Source organism: Oculina patagonica, chromosome 3 (assembly GCF_052425735.1).
Source record: "Oculina patagonica isolate OP01 chromosome 3, crgOcupat, whole genome shotgun sequence".
Taxonomy (NCBI): domain Eukaryota; kingdom Metazoa; phylum Cnidaria; class Anthozoa; order Scleractinia; family Oculinidae; genus Oculina; species Oculina patagonica.
The window spans coordinates 21,037,032-21,056,106 of NC_135760.1; the positions used below are offsets into that span (position 1 = coordinate 21,037,032).

At 37.5% G+C, this 19,075-nt stretch overlaps 1 protein-coding gene across 1 annotated transcript; it reads left to right on the forward strand.

The window, feature by feature from the left end:
* The first annotated feature begins 809 nt into the window (after nt 1-809).
* Nucleotides 810-4,637, forward strand: LOC144647051 (uncharacterized). Its single transcript, XM_078506793.1, has 2 exons — nt 810-1,307; nt 3,421-4,637. Exons 1-2 carry the CDS (start codon nt 1,088-1,090, stop codon nt 3,693-3,695), a joined length of 495 nt encoding a protein of 164 aa, XP_078362919.1. The 5' UTR covers nt 810-1,087; the 3' UTR covers nt 3,696-4,637.
* The last annotated feature ends 14,438 nt before the right edge of the window (nt 4,638-19,075 follow it).

The window sequence follows — 19,075 nt, forward strand, 5'->3', positions numbered from 1 at the left end:
ATGGTTATCAGTTCGGACGTGAACAAATTTTAATGTTTTCTGCGGGTGAATGTTTAAAGACGTTATGTCAAGGCACGAAATGTCTGATGTATAAAATTTCTTCCAAGTCGTCGAAAACCTCAAAATAGTGGTTTAGTAAGATGCAAAAATACCATGGTGTTCAAAGTTAGCTTAACCAAATAAAGGTGCTTTAGATTGGGGATTGAAAAGTAAAGAATTAACTCTTGATTTAAAGTGCTGTAAACTGTGAAGGTTTGCGCGCGTACTGACGTTCCGGCAATTTTAATAGGCTCTCTTTTGTGCGTATATTCCCGTCTCAACTTCGATTTTTTATGTGTATCGTAGTTCTACAAAACTCCCCTCTCCAATAAGCTGTCCCCCTTCTAGAGTTTAACGTACGTTTCAATATGAACACCACAATGACCTCGAGCTCTCTACTAAATATTAATCAATGATAACCTCGTATAAAAGAAAACAATTATTTTGAGATGGCAATGTAATTTACGTGCAGTTATCTGTCAGCACGTTTATTTTCCTCTTTTTCTTCCATGTGTAGAGGTGTTATTAGAAAGAAGACGCAACATTTAGCACTCTCTTATACCTATTTTTATTTGGGCTCACTATCACCACCCCCCGGCCGCCCTCAATAGCTCTCCTCTTTAACACGCCCCCTCCGTCTCTTTAAAAAACCCTCTCAACAGGTGTCGTTAATAGAAACTTTTAAGCAAATCGATACGCTTTTAATTTTGCCGATTTTGTATATTTTGTCTTTGGCATGTTTTCCTTTGTATGGCAAGACAAGATTATTGTAACACAGTTGTTGCGAAACAACCTTTAAAAACTTTATACGTGATCAGTGAATCGGCGGAACGAAACGTGATTGCAATTAATCCATAGCGGAAACTATTCAAGTGAATTAACGTCACTCACTCACCGTGACAGTGTTTTAATTTCTTCAGCTTTATATATCCTGTTGTTAGACAGAATTTCTCAGAGCTGACAGCCTAGCTTGTACTATTGGAGCTGGTGATTTTTGAAGTCTCAAAGCGACAAGCTAGATAACTGTTCAGTCGAGAGGATCGAACTGATGGCTACCAACACGTGGAAAGCATTGCAGCCGATTTCTAGGTTGAACCGGCAAAGCTATCGTTTCTTGTCCGTGTTACGGGAGAGGGGCAAGCTGACTGGTTCAAAACATACCAGGGCACTTACCCAAAACTCCAAGAAAGGTACCGAAGCAGGATTTCAAAAGAACGAATTTTATCAGCCTGGGGAACACTTGTATGGAAATGGGCTCACTATTACAGGTAAATAATTTAGAAAATGTCTTGAGTTTCATGTAAAATCATATTTAAAACTTATTAATTTAACTGTGCATGCTACGCATTGTAGGAACTTCTGAATTGTGTGACTTTCCGTGAATGTTTTCCATTTCTTCTTTTGGGAAGAAACATCCCTTCTTGCAGCCAAATTAATATATTTATATTTGAGTGATGGGAAACCTTGGTAAATTAATATACATAAATATAAAATTGATGGGACACTTTTCTCATGTCGTAGAAAAATGTTTCTTTTCTTTTCTTATCTTAGCTGTGCGTTGAAAAAGAAAGCTTACTTATCAGAATTTTCGTGATCAGTCAGCGAATGATTATAGATTAATAGAATAATTGTGATCCAAGATCAATAATGTTGCGAGGCAAATCATTGTAATTATATGAAGGGCTTCTGTGTTCGGCTGTGACATGACTAGCTGCATGTAAACTGGTCACGTCCTTTTCATTTTGTCGTCGGCCGATAACTTTATGAAGGAAAACAATAAGTAATATTTTAGAGGAACCAGTCAACTAAATCACACATTAACTGATTTATGATCTGGTAAATCCAAATAATGGAATAAATTAAAATTGCATAGACAAAAAGCTATAACAAAGTTTTGATTCGAACGTGATTTGAGCGTAACTTGACCCGGTGGACTGGAGTAACAGAAGACCTGAAGGGCGCACAAAAAACATCTTGTTTCACACGATTCCCACAGGGTTATATCTCGAGAGACAGTCACAACGCACGTCGCGAGTGGTCTTTTTTAACATGTACATGTTTCAGTATCTCGGGATTATAATCGCGTTGGCAGTTTCATCCATCGAGCGTCAGTACAGTGTTGACTGCATCTACATTTAAAACAACGTTGTTTTAGTTAACTCATATTTAATCCGGCGAGATTGAAACAGTTTTTTTAACTTCTCGTAAATAATCAGAAGTACCCAACGAAACCGCTCCACAAAATCAAAAGCTTTTTCCGTTAAAGAAGCACTACTAGCGTCACTAGCATATGAGAAGCCTAAAAGCATATTTGCATAAAATAACAAAATGGTCAAGTTGTGTTAAAAATTACTATACTATCACACTGAAGCTGTAAAAGGGGTGTTATAACGAGTCACGCATGCACGCGGTTTTGCTCTAAAATTGAAAACAGTTAGGCAGACTTTTTTCAAATTTGCGCCTAAAAATCGCTTAAAACTAATTACAATTTGTTCTTCCTTCGACATTTTGCTTAACATTTCTTTATTTTTTGGCGTGAGTGAAGGTACTTAATTTTAGTAGTGTTTTGACCAAAAATGCAGCACAATCGTCCCCGTGATAGCGCTCCTTTAAATTCAACTTTAGAATTGCGGCGATATTTGTTAACGTAATTGTTACTTCTCGCATTAAAATAATTCGCCCGATTTAAGCAAACGTATTTAATCGACCAGAAAGAGCATTCAAAATTAAGCTATAGTGCCAAGTTTGAAAGGAAACTATAATAGTCAAAAATGCTTCAAATATTGCATTAGTAGAAAATAAAATAATATTTATCACTTTATGTATGGCTATGTGGCAACATCTTGCCTCTCAGTCATACAAAAGACAGAAAATCCGACGTTTTTCAACTGAAAATATCTCGCTTAATATTCAGCGTATTTCTCTTGTATTTGCCACAGTTTGTAAATGGTACAGCAATATATTAAACTCTGCGTCATCTTTAATTTTGTCAGACTAAATTATTAAATTTTCGATAAATTTATGCCAGTGACAAAGGACGATTACCAGTTTCTTTCGCCTTCAACCTGTTTAAGGGAGCTATGTATGTCACGAGGTTCTTTTTAGGTTCTTCATGTAAAAAATTATTTTCTCACTTGCTTGCTTTTCAGTTTGAAAGAAACCTCAAAATAATAGTTTTCTACAAGAATCGTTTTGACTGAAATTACGATATATTTGAAAAAAATGGGCCAATTTTTTCAAGATCCAACGTCCCGATTAGCTTCTTTAACCCGTTTTAGTCAAACTTGGAAAAACGAAGACAGTAAAAGTATTGCCTAACAGATAGTAGAGAGAGAACATATTATTATTTCGTTTATTAATCAGAGAACTTCCATTCAACAGGGGATAACCTATCAGCTGGGATGACCAAGGCTAGTTCATCGCCTGTCAACATGCCTGGAGTCAAAGACGGACTGGTATCCGTGTCAGGGACCAAAAATGCTTTTGAATGCAAGGCATGTTCAAATCTAATGCTGCTTTTTGGCAAGAAGAAAGCAAGTCCACGCGCTGATCAAAAGGATTCTACAAGAACCAAAGAATCGCTGTGCGGAATTTTATTTAACTGTTATGTTGTCTGTTTGTTTGTCTTCGGTTCAAATGTTCCTTTTGCAAGCTAGGTTTTGCTTGAACGGCTTTCGCTTTTAAAAGGGTCGATGCCATCGCAATTCCCTGGGAAAGGGGTACTCCCATATACTGAGGGGCTATACGGTGTTACCCGGTCACACCGCGCTTTAAGCCTGGGGCTAAAAGTTCTAGAATTTGAGCTGCTTCAGCCTGAAATTTTACCATTTTGGTTTGACATACCCGGGGTGTATTTTTTAATGGAAGATCAGTATGTAGGACATAAATCCTGATATAAACGTGCGGAAAGAAAGAAAGTGGATAGAAAACTTATATGAAACTTTATAATAAAACAACTTGGATATAAATGTGTATAACACATGTGAAAAAATTAAATTATTGAATTACTTTCAATTGTAAAATTTAACAGTAATATATTATAATGTTACTATGAAAAGGATTTTCGAGCAGGGTCTGTACTGTGCTGTAGAATTTCTTTTTCTAGCTGTCAATCATAACAAGTAGAGAAAAGAAGAAGGGAATGACCGCCTGGTCTTTATTATTTTATTCTCTCCCCGTTTTGCTCCTTGCAAATTACTATCAGCTTTTGCGGGTACGGATCGAGAGGGGTAAACTCCTAAATAAGCAATAAATATGTGACGCTCCTGGAGTAGGAATTGAAGATGTAAATCACGAAATCTCTGTCTTTCCTGAAATTTGCTTTGGGTGCAATTGGGCTTTACTTAGCACGAGCAATAATTTATTTTTTTAGTGGCTCCAAATCTCACCGGCGCAGACAAAATTTCAGTTACAAGTGCTTCGTAATTCTTTATTACACACGTATATACAGGGGATACTTGTTATGTTAACACAGGCTAAGAAACCCTCTATCTGAAACGCGATTTGTTAAGGACAGAATTTAGCCCAAGAATGGTATTACAGTTTGTATTCAGGGCAGGAAAATTTACAAATAAATGAACGTATGGAAAAAAGGAAAAGCCGGATTGCTTATTTACTAGCGCTTAGTTCTGAGGATCAAATTTGATCCGCAAAATCTTTTGTCGTGCAGATTTACTTTAAGTATGGATATGTCAAAGATCCTTGCTTCGTTCCCAGGAGTCGTCGCGTTGCGTCGTTGAAAAGCGGGAAACAGGGAGCGCGGTGCTTCATGGTTAGGCGGCGAAGCGCCACAACTCACCATGCTCCAACCAAGGCGTCTTCCCAGACCTCCCTCCTTGAGAATTACGCCCTCTCCTGGTGAAACAAAGGGGAAAGGAGAGAAAAAAAAAAAACAGGAAAAATAAAAAAAATTGGAGAGCGCAGTGAAGCGCGCTTTCGTTTTCTCTTCTCCCCAGGATCCGCTTGCTTTCTTTTCACCTCTCCCTAGCCCGTACGAAATAATCTCGTTCCCAGATCGCCCACCCGCGAGATCTGGGAACGAGATTACGATTACGTACGAAAAAATGAAAGTAGCCCCTGCGGAGAGGGTAAGGATTACACATTTTTCTCATACAGTCACTACAGCATTTCGTGCTATGTTTTCCTCAATTGCAATGGCTGTTTTTTAATAGGGCTGCATAATACTTCTAGATATCTAAGAACCTGGTGATTACCAGAGCGGGACTGAAAATCAACGAAACCGCGCGAAACTATGTGCGTCAAGTTTTGTCGCGTCTTTATCCGCAGTAGACGGCTTCAACGTTTAAGACGGCTGAAATAATTGAAATCCCATCACAAAAAGTACGAAAGGGAATCGCTGTAAGGGCCTGTAAGTTGCTGAAATTCAATTAGTATTGCCTGAAGTCAACGACGACTCTTTCGTGTGGACAAGAAGTGGTTTGAAATGCAAGAAAGTTCGAGAGTCTTCACTTCTTAATCCAATGGCTCTTGGCAGGAAGAAAACAAAACCAAACGTTAATCGAAAGCCAGTTCTACTAAAACAAAAGAAACTCTATGTGGATTTTTATTTTACTGTTATGTTTTTGGTCTATTCTTCTTCAGTTCATATGATCTTGAATCCTAGCAAGAAGGTCTATATATATGCTGTCATTAAACAGATGAACTGCGGCAAACCAGCCTTTATATGATCCCCTAAGGAATGAGGGTACTTCCCTGTATAAATAAAGCCCCCGAATCACCTTATATGTGCTATCCCAAAGGGTATGGTAACTGAGCTGTTAGTCTGGAATAGGGTTAAAGTAAACTCATGAGTTTTTCTGATAGTAGAATTAGCCTGTTTTGTTTGAAACAGGATATTCTTTTTAAACGTAGCCTGTTTCAGGCTTTCGGTAGTTGAAGGAGAAATGGAAAACGCGGGCGCGCGAGGAAAAATTGAAGGAGAAAGCGAAAAACGCGGATGAGCGAGGGAAAAACGAAGGGGGGGGGGGGGGGGGAGGAGGCGAGCGAAGGAAAGAGATAAACGGGTACAAAACTGACATCGATCTTCAAACGCGCAAAGAGAAGGAAAAATAAACCCTAAAATTTAGTAGTATTGAGGCCAAAGTCGTGCCGTTATTTCCACAGTACCACCGCTCGTTTTCGCCTCGCTTTTTTGCCCTTACTTCAACAATTTAGCCAGCTATGCAAGCTTTCTATGAAATTGCGGTATTCCCTAATTTTTTTACGGTATGCGATATTTGCCGAATTTTTTTGCGGTAATGCGATGTTCATCAACCCCCAATGTCCCCCTCTTAATTGAAGACTGAAAATTGGATAGTTACAGCTAGGCGAAAAGCAGGAATAACAAAATTAACTTGCGATGGAAAAGCAACTCTTCCAAAGCTGACCATTTTAAAAATTTCTGTAGTTTACCCTGATATCTGTTATGGAATTAATTCAACTCAACAATACACCCAGTAACCTCGCCATCAATATGCACGTGCAAAATTTGAGGTGTGATTTTTTTTCTCAATTGCGCACTATACTCATTTGCATTTTATTCTTCTATACCTCGTGGTCCAGCGAAACTGTTTGTATTCTCGAGCGAAAGAACTACAAAACTTGCAAGCAAATCAAGGTTAATCGTCCAGACTACTCGTCAAATCATAAAGAAATGATTGAAGACCTGATATGGACCGACAACTCACTTTATTTAGCTTCAGAGAGCAGAAAATAAGGTAAGACATTTAACTTGTGTGGTATTATGAGATTGAAGGCAACTTAGTTCAGTTTGAAGGCAACGCGAATTTAATAGTTTTGTCAAGCAATATTACGCTCAGTTCTCCAGCGTTAAAGAGTGGATTTGAGATTTTTTAAGTCAAAACCCGTTTTCAGGAAAAACTGTTTCACTTCGATCAGTTTGGAATCCAACGTTGGGAAATTGGGCGAAATAAGACTGAACCTTTACGGTAAATTAAGTCCGAGCAGAAAGAAAATGGAGTTGCCGACTAAAGTTTGAACGTCTTGAAAATAGTTGTAAGGTGCCAAAGGCTAGCAATTATTTTCCTGGAGTTTTTTTTCTGTCGAGTCTGTAAGCACCTTGAGCAAACGTAACCGACCACTACGAAACCTTCAGCTAATCAAAATTGTTTAGCGTAAATTCAAGTTATTTTGGACGTTCAGTCTTCAATTTATTTTATCATATGAAAACATTTATGTGAAATACAAAATTCGGCTTTTATCCCGGGTTGTTCCTCGTATTTGCTCAAATGTCAAATCAAACCTTTGATATTGTAGTAAAGAAAGCAAGAGTTTCAAGTTGTTGATTGTAAACTTTTTGGAGGGTAGAAGGGATCGAACCTTCTTAGTTTCCGAACTAGGCTTGAACCTTGTCTTAACATTAACCTACGATCAGGCTCTTTGAGAGTAATTTTGTATATCATAAAAATTTACCTAAAATATTGTGGCATTACCCCTTTAAAATTTCCTATACTCCAAGGACATGTTTTCTTCAGTCAGGACTGGAGAACAGAGTCGTTCGACGCATGGTATATACTTACTTACGCTTTTTGTTCTTTCTCACTTTCAGATAAAGTACCATGAAAGATGTATCATCATAAGGAGTGGCTAAAAAAAACAAATGCAGCGAACTACGTGAAGGTAAGCCATAAAAACACACTTGGAAAGGTCCTACCATGTGTACATGTGGCTACTGCACTCGCGTATTGATATTAGCAAAGAATCACATTAAATAAGCAAGCAAACCCAAATAGTAGATTGCTGACTTTTATAGAGAATTTCCAAAGAATTTTCGTAGGACCCTGGCAAAGTTTGAGAATTTGGAGCTAACTGAAAGTTCTTGTTAACTCAAGAAACATTATTCTCCAAAAGTAAGCACTCCTTCCATGATACTTTCCATGCAATCGCTGTTTATTGAAAGGAAATTCATGGTTGAAATTTTTTTAGTACTATTTCAAGAGAATGGAAAAAGACTCGGAGAGAGATAGATTTATGCAGAAAGTCAAAACCATTTGACACAAGTCCTAAGCAGAGATAATTATGGGCTTTCGATTTTCTGGTTGCTTGTATCAGTTACTTGTATCAGGCGACATTTTTGTTAGCAAATGTGTCGCCATCAAAGGTATGATCGGAATGTAAACAAGAAAGATGTCGGAAGTACGAAAAAAAGTCGCATCTCTGCAATCGGCTGTCGTGATGATGTTTACTTATTTCCGTCTTATTTTCTCACTTTCAGATGATGTACCACAAAAGAAGCATCATGATAAGACACTGAGGAGTCGCTACAAGAAGACAACTGTGAATAATGAGTGAAGGTAAGCTTTAGAAACCTCCTTTAATTTATGTCCTACAATGCATGTGTACACGAGGCTACTGTTCCCGCTGCAATGTAGTGATATTTCACAAAAAAGTCGAATAATTGTTAGTATAATTTGCGCAATTAAACTAAAAAAGCCAGCAAAGTTCTCGAGTTGTAGATTGAAGCGAAGTTTTAGACAAGCTGCCAGTTCAGCGATGGGAGGGCCTTAAAGGGACTATGTCACGAGGATTTCGCAGATTTTTGGGCTAAACTGTTCTGAAATAAGAAGTGGGCAACTTTACCCATGAAAAACATTATCGTTGAACATTTAACTGAAGATAAAACCTTTATTTGGGGATAAAAATCAAACTTCGGCTATAAATATCGATTTTTTTTAAGGTGGCTCCGTAGTTATTCCAGGCGAACTCGTCCATGTCAAACTTTGCGTCATAACTTTTTCGGCTTTGACGCGATGGCTATGAAACTTTGGGAAAACTTTTGCCTATCATTCAGTAATGATATGATTTAATTTGATTTCACTGGTGAAAAATATTTTCAACGTTACTGGCGTTTAACTGGACCCCACTTTTTGGACAAAATCGCGTCCAGTAAAAAAAAATTGCCGATAAATTTTTGCTAAATTTCTAGAATCAGCTTATATTCACTTAATACACACCATAGCCAAGTTTTAGGAAAATCGTCGGAGCAGAAGTCCGAAAATACTAAGGTCATGTAAATTCAACGCTTACATTCTATTGAAAGTTTCCATACTTGACGCTCGTCGACGAAACTAGCTACGACCCCAAGTTTTCGTGAGAAGCCTCTCCAATAGTAAATAATAAAGATGGTAAATTTTCAGTTCGGTAATAAATAATGAAGATGAAGTGTTCAACATGACTCGAGCATGGGACAAAGAAAAATTCTGAGTCCCCTACGGGAATCGAACCCATGGCCTCCCAGATACCGGTTGGGCGCTCTAACCAACTGAGCTACGAGAGACTCGTTGTGAGCTGGGCCATTTTACTAGGTTGATAAGTGACACGCGTCCTGCGTACTGCTAGGATCAGCAATGTCGAATTCATCAAGTTTGTAGTAAATAATAAAGATGGTAAATTTTCAGCTCGGTAATAAATAATGAAGATGAAGTGTTCAACATGACTCGAGCATGGGACAAAGAAAAATTCTGAGTCCCCGACGGGAATCGAACCCATGGCCTCCCAGATACCGGTTGGGCGCTCTAACCAACTGAGCTACGAGAGACTCGTTGTGAGCTGGGCCATTTTACTAGGTTGATAAGTTACACGCGTCCTGCGTACTGCTAGGATCAGCAATGTCGAATTCATCAAGTTTGTAGTAAATAATAAAGATGGTAAATTTTCAGCTCGGTAATAAATAATAAAGATGAAGTGTTCAACATGACTCGAGCTTGCTAAATCGGAGTGCCTAGCCGATTGTTAATCGTGCGAACCGTTAGAAAGTATTCGCTAGTTCTGTAAACAATTTAAAATGCATGAAAACGTTCTCTAACCTCCAAAGTTGCGTTTTGCAGCTTTTTTTCGAAAATTATACCGCGGTTTTGCTTAAAACTCTTACCACATAAATTTCAAGGTACTGCAAAATGTTTACATCGATTTTTGTTGCTGTGCCGTGCTGTGAGCTGGAGAATTCTTCTTGGGTTTGTAAGCTACTCCGCGACTGATAGTAGGCGAGTAGTTTGTTTATATAATTACGAATACGAAATGAGCATGTGCGTCATTTATTCCAAGAATTCGCACCTATGATACGGGGGCGTCAGTGATATGCGTGCTAACCACCCCAGGAAGGGATGGGAGATGTACTCTCCGTAAGACAAGTCATGAGGTGGTGTCATTAAGTGTGTTGGATTACGCTAAAATTACTTTTTTCTAACAAGATTACGAAAACACAAACCTCCACTAACAGCAATAAGTTGCATTAGTGCTTGCAATTTTTATAAACGGTACACATATAGTTTAAATTCTTTGATCCTCCCCTCCTGACGTGGTTGACACGCATATCACTGACGCCCCCTTATAAAGGTGCGAATTCTTGGAACAAATGACGCACATGCTTATTTCGTATTCATAATTATATAAACAAAACTGCTCGCCTGCTATCAGTCGCGAGTAGCTTACAATCCCAAGAAGAATTCTCCAGCTCACAGCACGGCACAGCAACAAAAATCGATGCAAACATTTTGCAGTACCTTGAAATTTATGTGGCAAGAGTTTGACGCAAAACCGCGGTATAATTTTCGAAAAATGCTGCAAAACGCAACTTTGGAGGGTGAAGAAGGTTTTCATGCATTTTATAATGTTTACAGAACTAGCGAATACTTTTTAATGGTTTGCACGATTAACAATCGGCTAGGCACTCTGATTTAGCAAGCACTGGAGAGGCCTCTCACGAAAATTTGGGGTCGTAGCTTGTTTCGTCGACGAGCGTCAAGTATGGAAACTTTCAAAAGAATGTAAGAGTTGAGTTTACATGACCTAAGTATTTCCGGACTTCTGCTTCGACGATTTTCCTGAAACCTGGCTATGGTGTGTATTAAGTGAATATAAGCTGATTCCAGAAATTTAGCAAAAATATATCGGCAACATTTTTTACTGGACGCGATTTTGTCCAAAAAGTGGGGTCCAGTTAAATGCCAGTAACACGGAAAATTTTCTTCACCAGTGAAATCAAATTAAATCATATCATTACTGAATGATAGGCAAAAGTTTTCCTAAAGTTTCAAAGCCATCACGTCAAAGCTTAAAAAGTTATAACGCAAAGTTTGACATGGACGAGTGCGCCTGGAATAACTACGGAGCCACCTTAAGTCGCGCTGAAACAACTTGAAAACGCTGGCTAACGTTCTCAAATTGCAATCCATTTTTATCCGAGCCATCAGCACCCAAACGCGCTTTTAAACAGTATTAGTGCTCTAAAATAGCAATTATATTGTTGATAAAAAATGGACCATTATTTTTAAATTTCCTACGACACAAATATAAATTTTGGTTGTTCAAAAATCTGTTAAATTAAATCCTTGGCATAATCACGTTTTTCTATATTTTGCGTCACTCTTCACATGACAACCTCTCTAACGACTCCACATTGTGAAGATGTTTCAAACTCAGCAAAACGATTTTAAACTCGTTTTGAAATTTATTTATGTAAGGATTCTTAAGATTTAGAGAAAAAATATATGGTGTGAAAAAAAAAAAACTGACTAAGGAAGAATCGCTTGCTTTCAAGTGTACTTCGACACTTTTGTCTCCACTTTTGTCTGTTGGACGTTTTTAAAATGTGTTTTCTTTAGTTGCTTCAAAATCGGCGATCGTCATTTTGGTTAGCAAAATGTGTTACCAACAAAGGCATGATCGGAATGTAAACAAAAATTATTCTGGACTTTAGCCCTTTGGAAAAGTTGTTTCTCCGCAATCGTTTAAAATGTCTTCATCAAACGTTTCTAAAATAAGATTTTTCTTCTCTTGTATTAGCCGATGGGATATTTTTTCGGCGAAATTTGGTTAACATGTCAAAAGTTAGAAATTTTTGGAACTGTTTTTTAAAACCTTGACAATTTGATGTTAGACATGGCGGAACCACTGTTTGAGCTAAGTAGTTTTGACTTGTCGATTTCAAAACAACATATAATTTTCGTAAATAATATCATCCAATAACTGTCGTATTTATTTCGAAAATGTCTACGATGTCATCATGATCACCAAATTGGCTTGAGGACTGGCTTCGATGTTTGAAGACCTTTGAATGCAGTTGTAATGTGACCAATCGAATTTCTCCTTATAAATTTTAATACATTGTCACAAGCAGGTAATGAAAATTAGGAAAATCATCAATTAGAGGATATTGTTTTGATATACTGCCAAATTCTCAAAACTAACCTTAAAAGAAAAGTGACAATCACTAAGGAGAAAAACTCGTTTGATATATTCGGGTTGAAAGTTTAAATGCGTTTATTTATGAAGAAACGGAAAAAGCATCAACATATATAGAGAATTTTTTTCACACTGATAAACTAAATAAACTTCTTTTTAAAAGTTTAGACAAAAGTAGTCAAATACAGTGTCGCCATGCAAACAAAAGCGGCTACATTAACAGGTACACTGTAAGGCTTTTAGCGACTTTTTAATTTTTACTTTTTACTAGGGCCTCTAAGGATAACAGTTTTTATTGTAAAAGCTGATGGAGTAACCCTATTTAAATAAAGGCTTCTCTCTCAATTCTTCAGCTGTAAGTTACAGTTATTGTTGATTCTCGGCAACTGAGACAGGGAGGCAGCAAATGTCCTATAACAGTTATGTTTTCACGTTTAAAGGAGCTACGTCACGGACAACCCATCTTGAAGAAAACTGGCAAATTTTTTCAAGTTTGTCGTTCGTAATCCGTCTTATCTTCGTCAGTCGAAACCATCCTTCGATAGATTCACGTTTTTGTTACTCCTTTGTTGTTTTTCTACGTTAGAAAACTATTATTTGAATTGGATGTTTCCTTCAATTTGAAAGTAATGTTATCAGAAAAATGGCTTAAACTATCGTGACATTGCTCCTTTAAACAAGTATAATTTTGTCCATATTTTAAATTTACACGTTCGTTTGTGTTCTCTTAACTTTCAGGGTCTTGCTGATGTGCAAAACAATCAAGGGGAGAGGATTATTACCAAGGCTAAAGAAAACAAGAACTCTTGCATAGAAGACAAGATAGTCAGAGGTTAATTCTAGAGGTAATAGCTTTAATGTAGCCGCTGGTAACAATCTTTTCTACAAATTCGGTAGCGTTTGCCACTCTTCGAAGAGAAGAAGCTACTGATGTGATTTCAAAACAGCCGTCAAACAATCAAAATTTTTATTGTCAAATCAGAACAAAAGATTGAAATTAGTGTCCAATAGGATCCAATTGTCCGGTTTTTAAAATCTCTCTTCTGCCTGTAATCTGAATTTCGCTTGTGCAAATCTCAGTTGAAAACATTTTGAAAAGAAATTCATTTTTATCCTTAGAACTTAAAAAGAGCCACAGACAAATCAGTATCGAATGAGACTACATCAAAGTTAAGTTTCTATAGGCGCTTTAAAAGCACTTTGCAGTAACTGTTCAAAGAAAGTTGAAAACATTTTGCTTAAAATTGGTTTAATAACTCGTCGGTATAACTTACGAGACATTTTAAACATTATTACAGAGGAATTACTGCTGCCACAAAATAGCGTAATAGACCATGCAGTCAACACATGAAAACACGTTTTGATTGCATGGTCTATTGTGCGATTCTGTGACGGTAGAGATTCGCTCTGTAATAACTTTGGACTGTTCCATGCAAAAGTTATATCGACAAGTTTCGTCTAAACCAGTTGTAAGCCAAGAAAAATTCTAAATTTCTTTTAGATTTTGTTTTTGTGGTTGTCCATAAAAAAAAACTGCTCTCAGCTTATAATTTGAAGAATTTACTGAACTGTAGTTAGCTCGAATTGAAGCGATAGTTCTTGTTTTTATAATAAGCCAATTTGTTTTTTTCTGTTCTAAGTTTCCAAAATAAAATTTATAATTTCGCTTTACATAATTGATTATTTGATTTTATTGTCAGGATTTAAACAATATAGCTTAAGAAGTATTTTGTTTTTCACGGGTTTTGTCTTTGCTTTTTTATGTCGATACTTAGTTGGTTACTCATGTTTCCAGAATTTAGTAATTGAAAAAGTTGTATAATTATTGCTTGTATTCGAGTGTTGTAAACAACTTTACTTATTATTGAAAAGTTTGTAATAAGTTAATAGTACTTAGAAAAAAATAAACACTTTCGCAACTGCTTCTTTCATTTATTGTCTTTTATTGAGTGCAGAAATAAACAAAAAAAATTGCGCTTTTAAAAGGGCCTGGTAACTAGGAGAAATGTAGGCTATCTCTTTTAATACAATTTGACTATGTAGGGTTGCCGAGAAGAAAAAAAATTCTGCGCTTTTGAACAGAGCCTAGTCAGAAATCAAAAATATACTTTGACTTTTTGATGGGTCAAAACCGTTTGCACAATGCACGATTTTTTTTCCCACCAAAAGACTTAGTATATTTTTGACTTAATACCAGACACCATTCAATAGTGCAGACTTTTTTTTCCAAGGAAAAATTTTCCCGCCAAAAGACTTAGTTTTGTTTTTCGAAATATTTTCTCAGTCCCTTTTAAAAGCGCAACATATTTTTACTGTAGAAAAACTTTCCCGCCAAAAGACTTATTTTTTTTTTCGAATTTTTTCTTAGTCCCTTTTAAAAGCGCAACCTTTTTACCAGTGAAACTTTTTCTCGGTCACTTTTTTAATTTTCACACCAAAACATTGTTTTTGTCCAAAGAGATCCAATTTCTTTCCTGAAAGCTATCCCTAGACAAAGACATCCAAGACATTTTATTTCAATTTCAGTGAATTTCGTGTTCCTCCTGGCCTGATCTCTAAACCTGAAAGAAAATAATATTTGAAATTAACATCTATACTATCAGTGCAAATTTGTAAAGTCGTCGTTTTATGTTGAGTTGCAGTTGTCATTATAGTTATAAACATTTTTACTAGTATTATTGTACATCAACTCGCGATCGCTATATTATATAAACGTTGCAATTTAGATAGGCAAAATCAGACTAAAAATCGAAGACCACTAACTCTAAAAAAAATTGCTCAATTTTGTAGCCGCTAAAAATAACAACATTCATCAGGTACACGAAAAAAATTAAAAACTGCATTCTAGGTTAATGTTTGCTCGCTTACTAAGTTGTGAAAGGAAAGGAAAAAATAAATTCGAAACATTCAATTAGCAGTCAGAATGGTCTTTAGCTGTGAATTTATCCGCACCTCTCAGTCGCTTCACACAGTTCAGCCCCAGATTTAAAATGTCAATTCCCCTAACATATTCATACATTCCTGTAAATGTAATTAAGAGAATTTATTGGTACGTTTAGACAATGCCCCCCCCCCCCCCCCAAACTCTAGATCCATACCAATTACCTCACTGATGCATCGATATCGTATTGAGAATTTGGCTTGCATAAAGACGATACCGCCCTAGAACGCCTATATTAATGTACATTTTGTGCCAACCTGTTGGTACATCTCGATAGTGTCCTTTAATTAATTTTTGTCTACTTTCTGTACAAGCTAGCTTTATGAATTTGGTGACAGGTACATTAACATTTTCCTAATATTCTATCGTCAGTTCAATTCGTATTATACCACATGTAATAATAAAAAAATAAAGCTTCGAAGCAAAGAAAATAAAAGCGTTATTTTTCTTTCGTCTATTAACTGCGTCCTTTCCAAATCTTGAAAGTAATTCCACGCCGCCACCATAACCAACCCCAACCTAAAAGAAGCCACGTCACATTTCGTCGATTTTGAAAAAGGTAACCTTTTTTTATCTATTTTGCGAAAGTAACTTTCAGTCCCTTGAATTCCTTACATTTCTCATAAAGTTCGCTCAGAGAATTTTGCGATATATTAAAAAAACATTTCCTTGCTCTCGACTGACTTTCTTCAATCTCGCAAACAGTCTGCGAATCGGTCTGCTAAGACTGGATGTCCACAGGCACGAATCGAAGATGATTGGATATCTTATAAATTATTTTGATTTAATACTGTAACTAGAAAACTACCTCTTTGGTGCCATATATATATTTAAGCAGAGAAATCATATGTTATAGCGGATTGTTTTTGGTATTCTATAGGCGCTGACCTACTATGCTATATGTTGATACCAAGTTTCGAAGTAGCATTCACTAAAAAATAACTTTTTGTGTGTGTCCGTTGGCGGTTTCAAAGTGTCCGTTGTCCGTCTTAGAGAGGCGTCCGTCTTACAGAGAGTCTTGTTACAGTAAAATGACTGAAAAACGGCAGGGACCATCACCAGGTGTCCGTCTTATGGAGGTGTCCGTTAAGAGAGAGTTGACTGTATTGCTTCTTGCAAAAAAATATATTAACAAGCTGTACATATTTATAGGGATAAATTCATTAAATTATAGTGCTTCCACCCTCGGGGAGGGGGGAGGGGGGTACTCAACAAAACTTGATCGCCGTTAGGCTCCGCTCCAACGTCCAAACCCCTACCCTATTATATATCATTTCTGATAGAATAGGTGACCCTTAAAACCTTTATATTCGTTTAGACCTTTATATACCCCTTTCACTTAAAAATAATGTAAACACTGCATCCCATTTGTGCACCTCTATTCATAAAAATTTTGTAGGGTCCTAAATGCCAGTTTTTCCAAACCCTTTCTTCACTTCAATACGTGAAATCCTTACCGATTTATATACCCCAGCCTGAAGAAGGTACCTTTTCTGGCGGAGCCTCCATGTAGTAGTCCATAATTGGGAGTACCTCTCCCAGGGGGGGGTACTTGCAGTATACATGACGGGGAGGTCCGACGTATTTTTTTCGGTTGAAAATTTACGCCCTCGGTATTTTTTTGGGTCAAGAGATCTGTCATATATTTGTTTAGGTCTTAAAGTCTGTTTTATTGAATAAATCAGTATAGAGTTGCTAGGTAGAAGCTCCGTCAGACCTCCCCCCCCCCCCCCCCGTCATGTATACTACCTGGGGTACCGCTAGGGGTCATGGACACCATCGATGGACTCAGAGGGAACATGTCACGGTTCTTTCATGTCAGTGACTTTAAATAGTTTGAAAAAAAATTGAAACGAAGTTCCTGATAATAGAATCTTTCATCTAGAAATCTTAGAATATGCTTGGTATTCCAGTAGAGTGGCTCTTTGTAATTGATGTTCGTGCGCGGGTAAAAGAACTGTCATGGCATATTTGCCTGATTAATCCTAACCAGTCCAGCGGCATATAAACGTCTATTGACGTCTACCCTTCCTTCTTTCCTTAAAACAAGAATCGAATTTCCCGATTAATGTAAGCATAACTCCGGGGAGATATCAAACTCATCAGTTCCCCGTAAAGTTTGGTTTTTAAGACCACTGACTCAAGCCGGTATAAGTCGCTTGGACGCGAGAAATATGTATAAAGTTCGGCAAAACGATGACTCAAGGCGTTCAAAACTTCAATACTCGTACACTTATATGTCTACTTTAAGGGCGGAATAAAACAAAAGTTTGATAACATACCATAAACACGAAGAAGGCTCTCGTGTCAGTTAACTTCTCAACTTGCTTGCCGTTGCTGACTCAGCTCTTGCTCCACGTGTTTGGTCATATCGCTCCAAAGGTCCATCGTTAATTTCCGGCGGTAGAAGCTTTCTTGTGGGACACATCAGGCAACGATTCTTCTTATCTAAAACTGTATTTTAAAGCAAATTTTGAACCAAGAAGGGGATCCGGCCAAACTTACTGATTTTCCAATGTCCTCGTGTGAAGGTGATGATACAAAATGAATTCTAAATGAGCGTGAAAAACATTTGCAATGCAAATCAAACATTCAATCTGTGGGTATTGATGGGGAGGTATGTAGGACCAATGAACTGAAGAAGGGATAAACAATATAAACTTTCATAATTTTTTTTTTTTTTACCTTACTCGGTATGATACAATTCTTATTTCTGTTGATAGAACTGATTTTTTGGTGACCGTGTCGCATAAAAGAGACCATGCAGTTTTATTCACCATTTATAAGTCATTTCATTTTCTAATAAATGCGCAGAAACACTGTACTGGATGGCATACATGCATTCCTAAAGGACAATAACACAAGCGGTAGTGAGGTCTTACTTTTGAACACTCAGTTTAGGAAGGACTTCAGCATTTTAAAATCAGTGGTTGGGCTTACTCAGTCGGAGGAATAAGTGCTAGTTTTGGCAAATCTTCGTCAAAGCACTCGAAGAATTTCCGAATTGTTTCATCCAATCAACAACTAGTGCGAGCGCTCAGAGTACTCCGACAGCCGTCGCGCGTATAAATACGTCATGTTGCTGGGCAACGTCTGGGACGAAAACCGAGGGCTCAGTCACTTCTCGAGAAGTGATGTCGCCATCAAGTGGCACTTGTTCCTCGACTGTACTGTCGGATGGCTTTTTACGTACAAGATTTGCGGGGCCTTATTTCCGGGAGGAAGGGGGTACTATCGAATTTTCAGTTAGCTCGGTACGAGTATGCCAACTGTAACTACTTGTGTTATCTTTTTTATAGATTCCAATAACCAAGGTACTATGATAACCAAAGGAGAGTTAAAGCAGACTGCAGTTACTGAAATACCATGAAAGATGTAAAGAGTTAAGCCTGGTTTTCACTAGCGACGCAAGCACAAGCGCGATCACGCAAAAAAGACAAATTTTGATCCTTGTGCTGGCCGCAAGCACAAGCACAAGCATCAAAATACAATGCGCTTGTGCTTTTGCTTGGGTCGAAGCCTTTGTCATGGAGAAATAAGAGCTGTTATCCTTGCGCTTGCGTCGCCAGTGAAAACCAGGCTTTAGAACATAGGTGCAGATGAAGATGGAAAGTCGGCATGTTTTCGCACTATGGGCGTCACGGAGGAAACAAGCTAGAGTGGGGAACAAAATGACTCTAGAAAGAACGAACAATTGCTGTGTGGGATCCTGATCTCTGCTTGATATTTCCTCAAACGTCTCACTGAACATTTATGGAGTTTAGCTCATTACAATTGTCTTAAACTGCACCGCAAATGATTGTCTTTCAAGCGTGATATCAACGCATTTAGCAGTGAAATTAATAACATACTTTTGCTAGAAAACCTAATCTTTTAATTAAGCACATGAAACAA

Excerpts from the sequence above, each read along its gene's own strand:
- LOC144647051 (XM_078506793.1), top strand. The coding sequence starts at position 1,088 with ATGGCTACCAACACGTGGAAAGCATTGCAGCCGATTTCTAGGTTGAAC. Across the intron at positions 1,308-3,420 it reads AAATGGGCTCACTATTACAG|GGGATAACCTATCAGCTGGG; the intron begins GTAAATAATTTA and ends TCCATTCAACAG.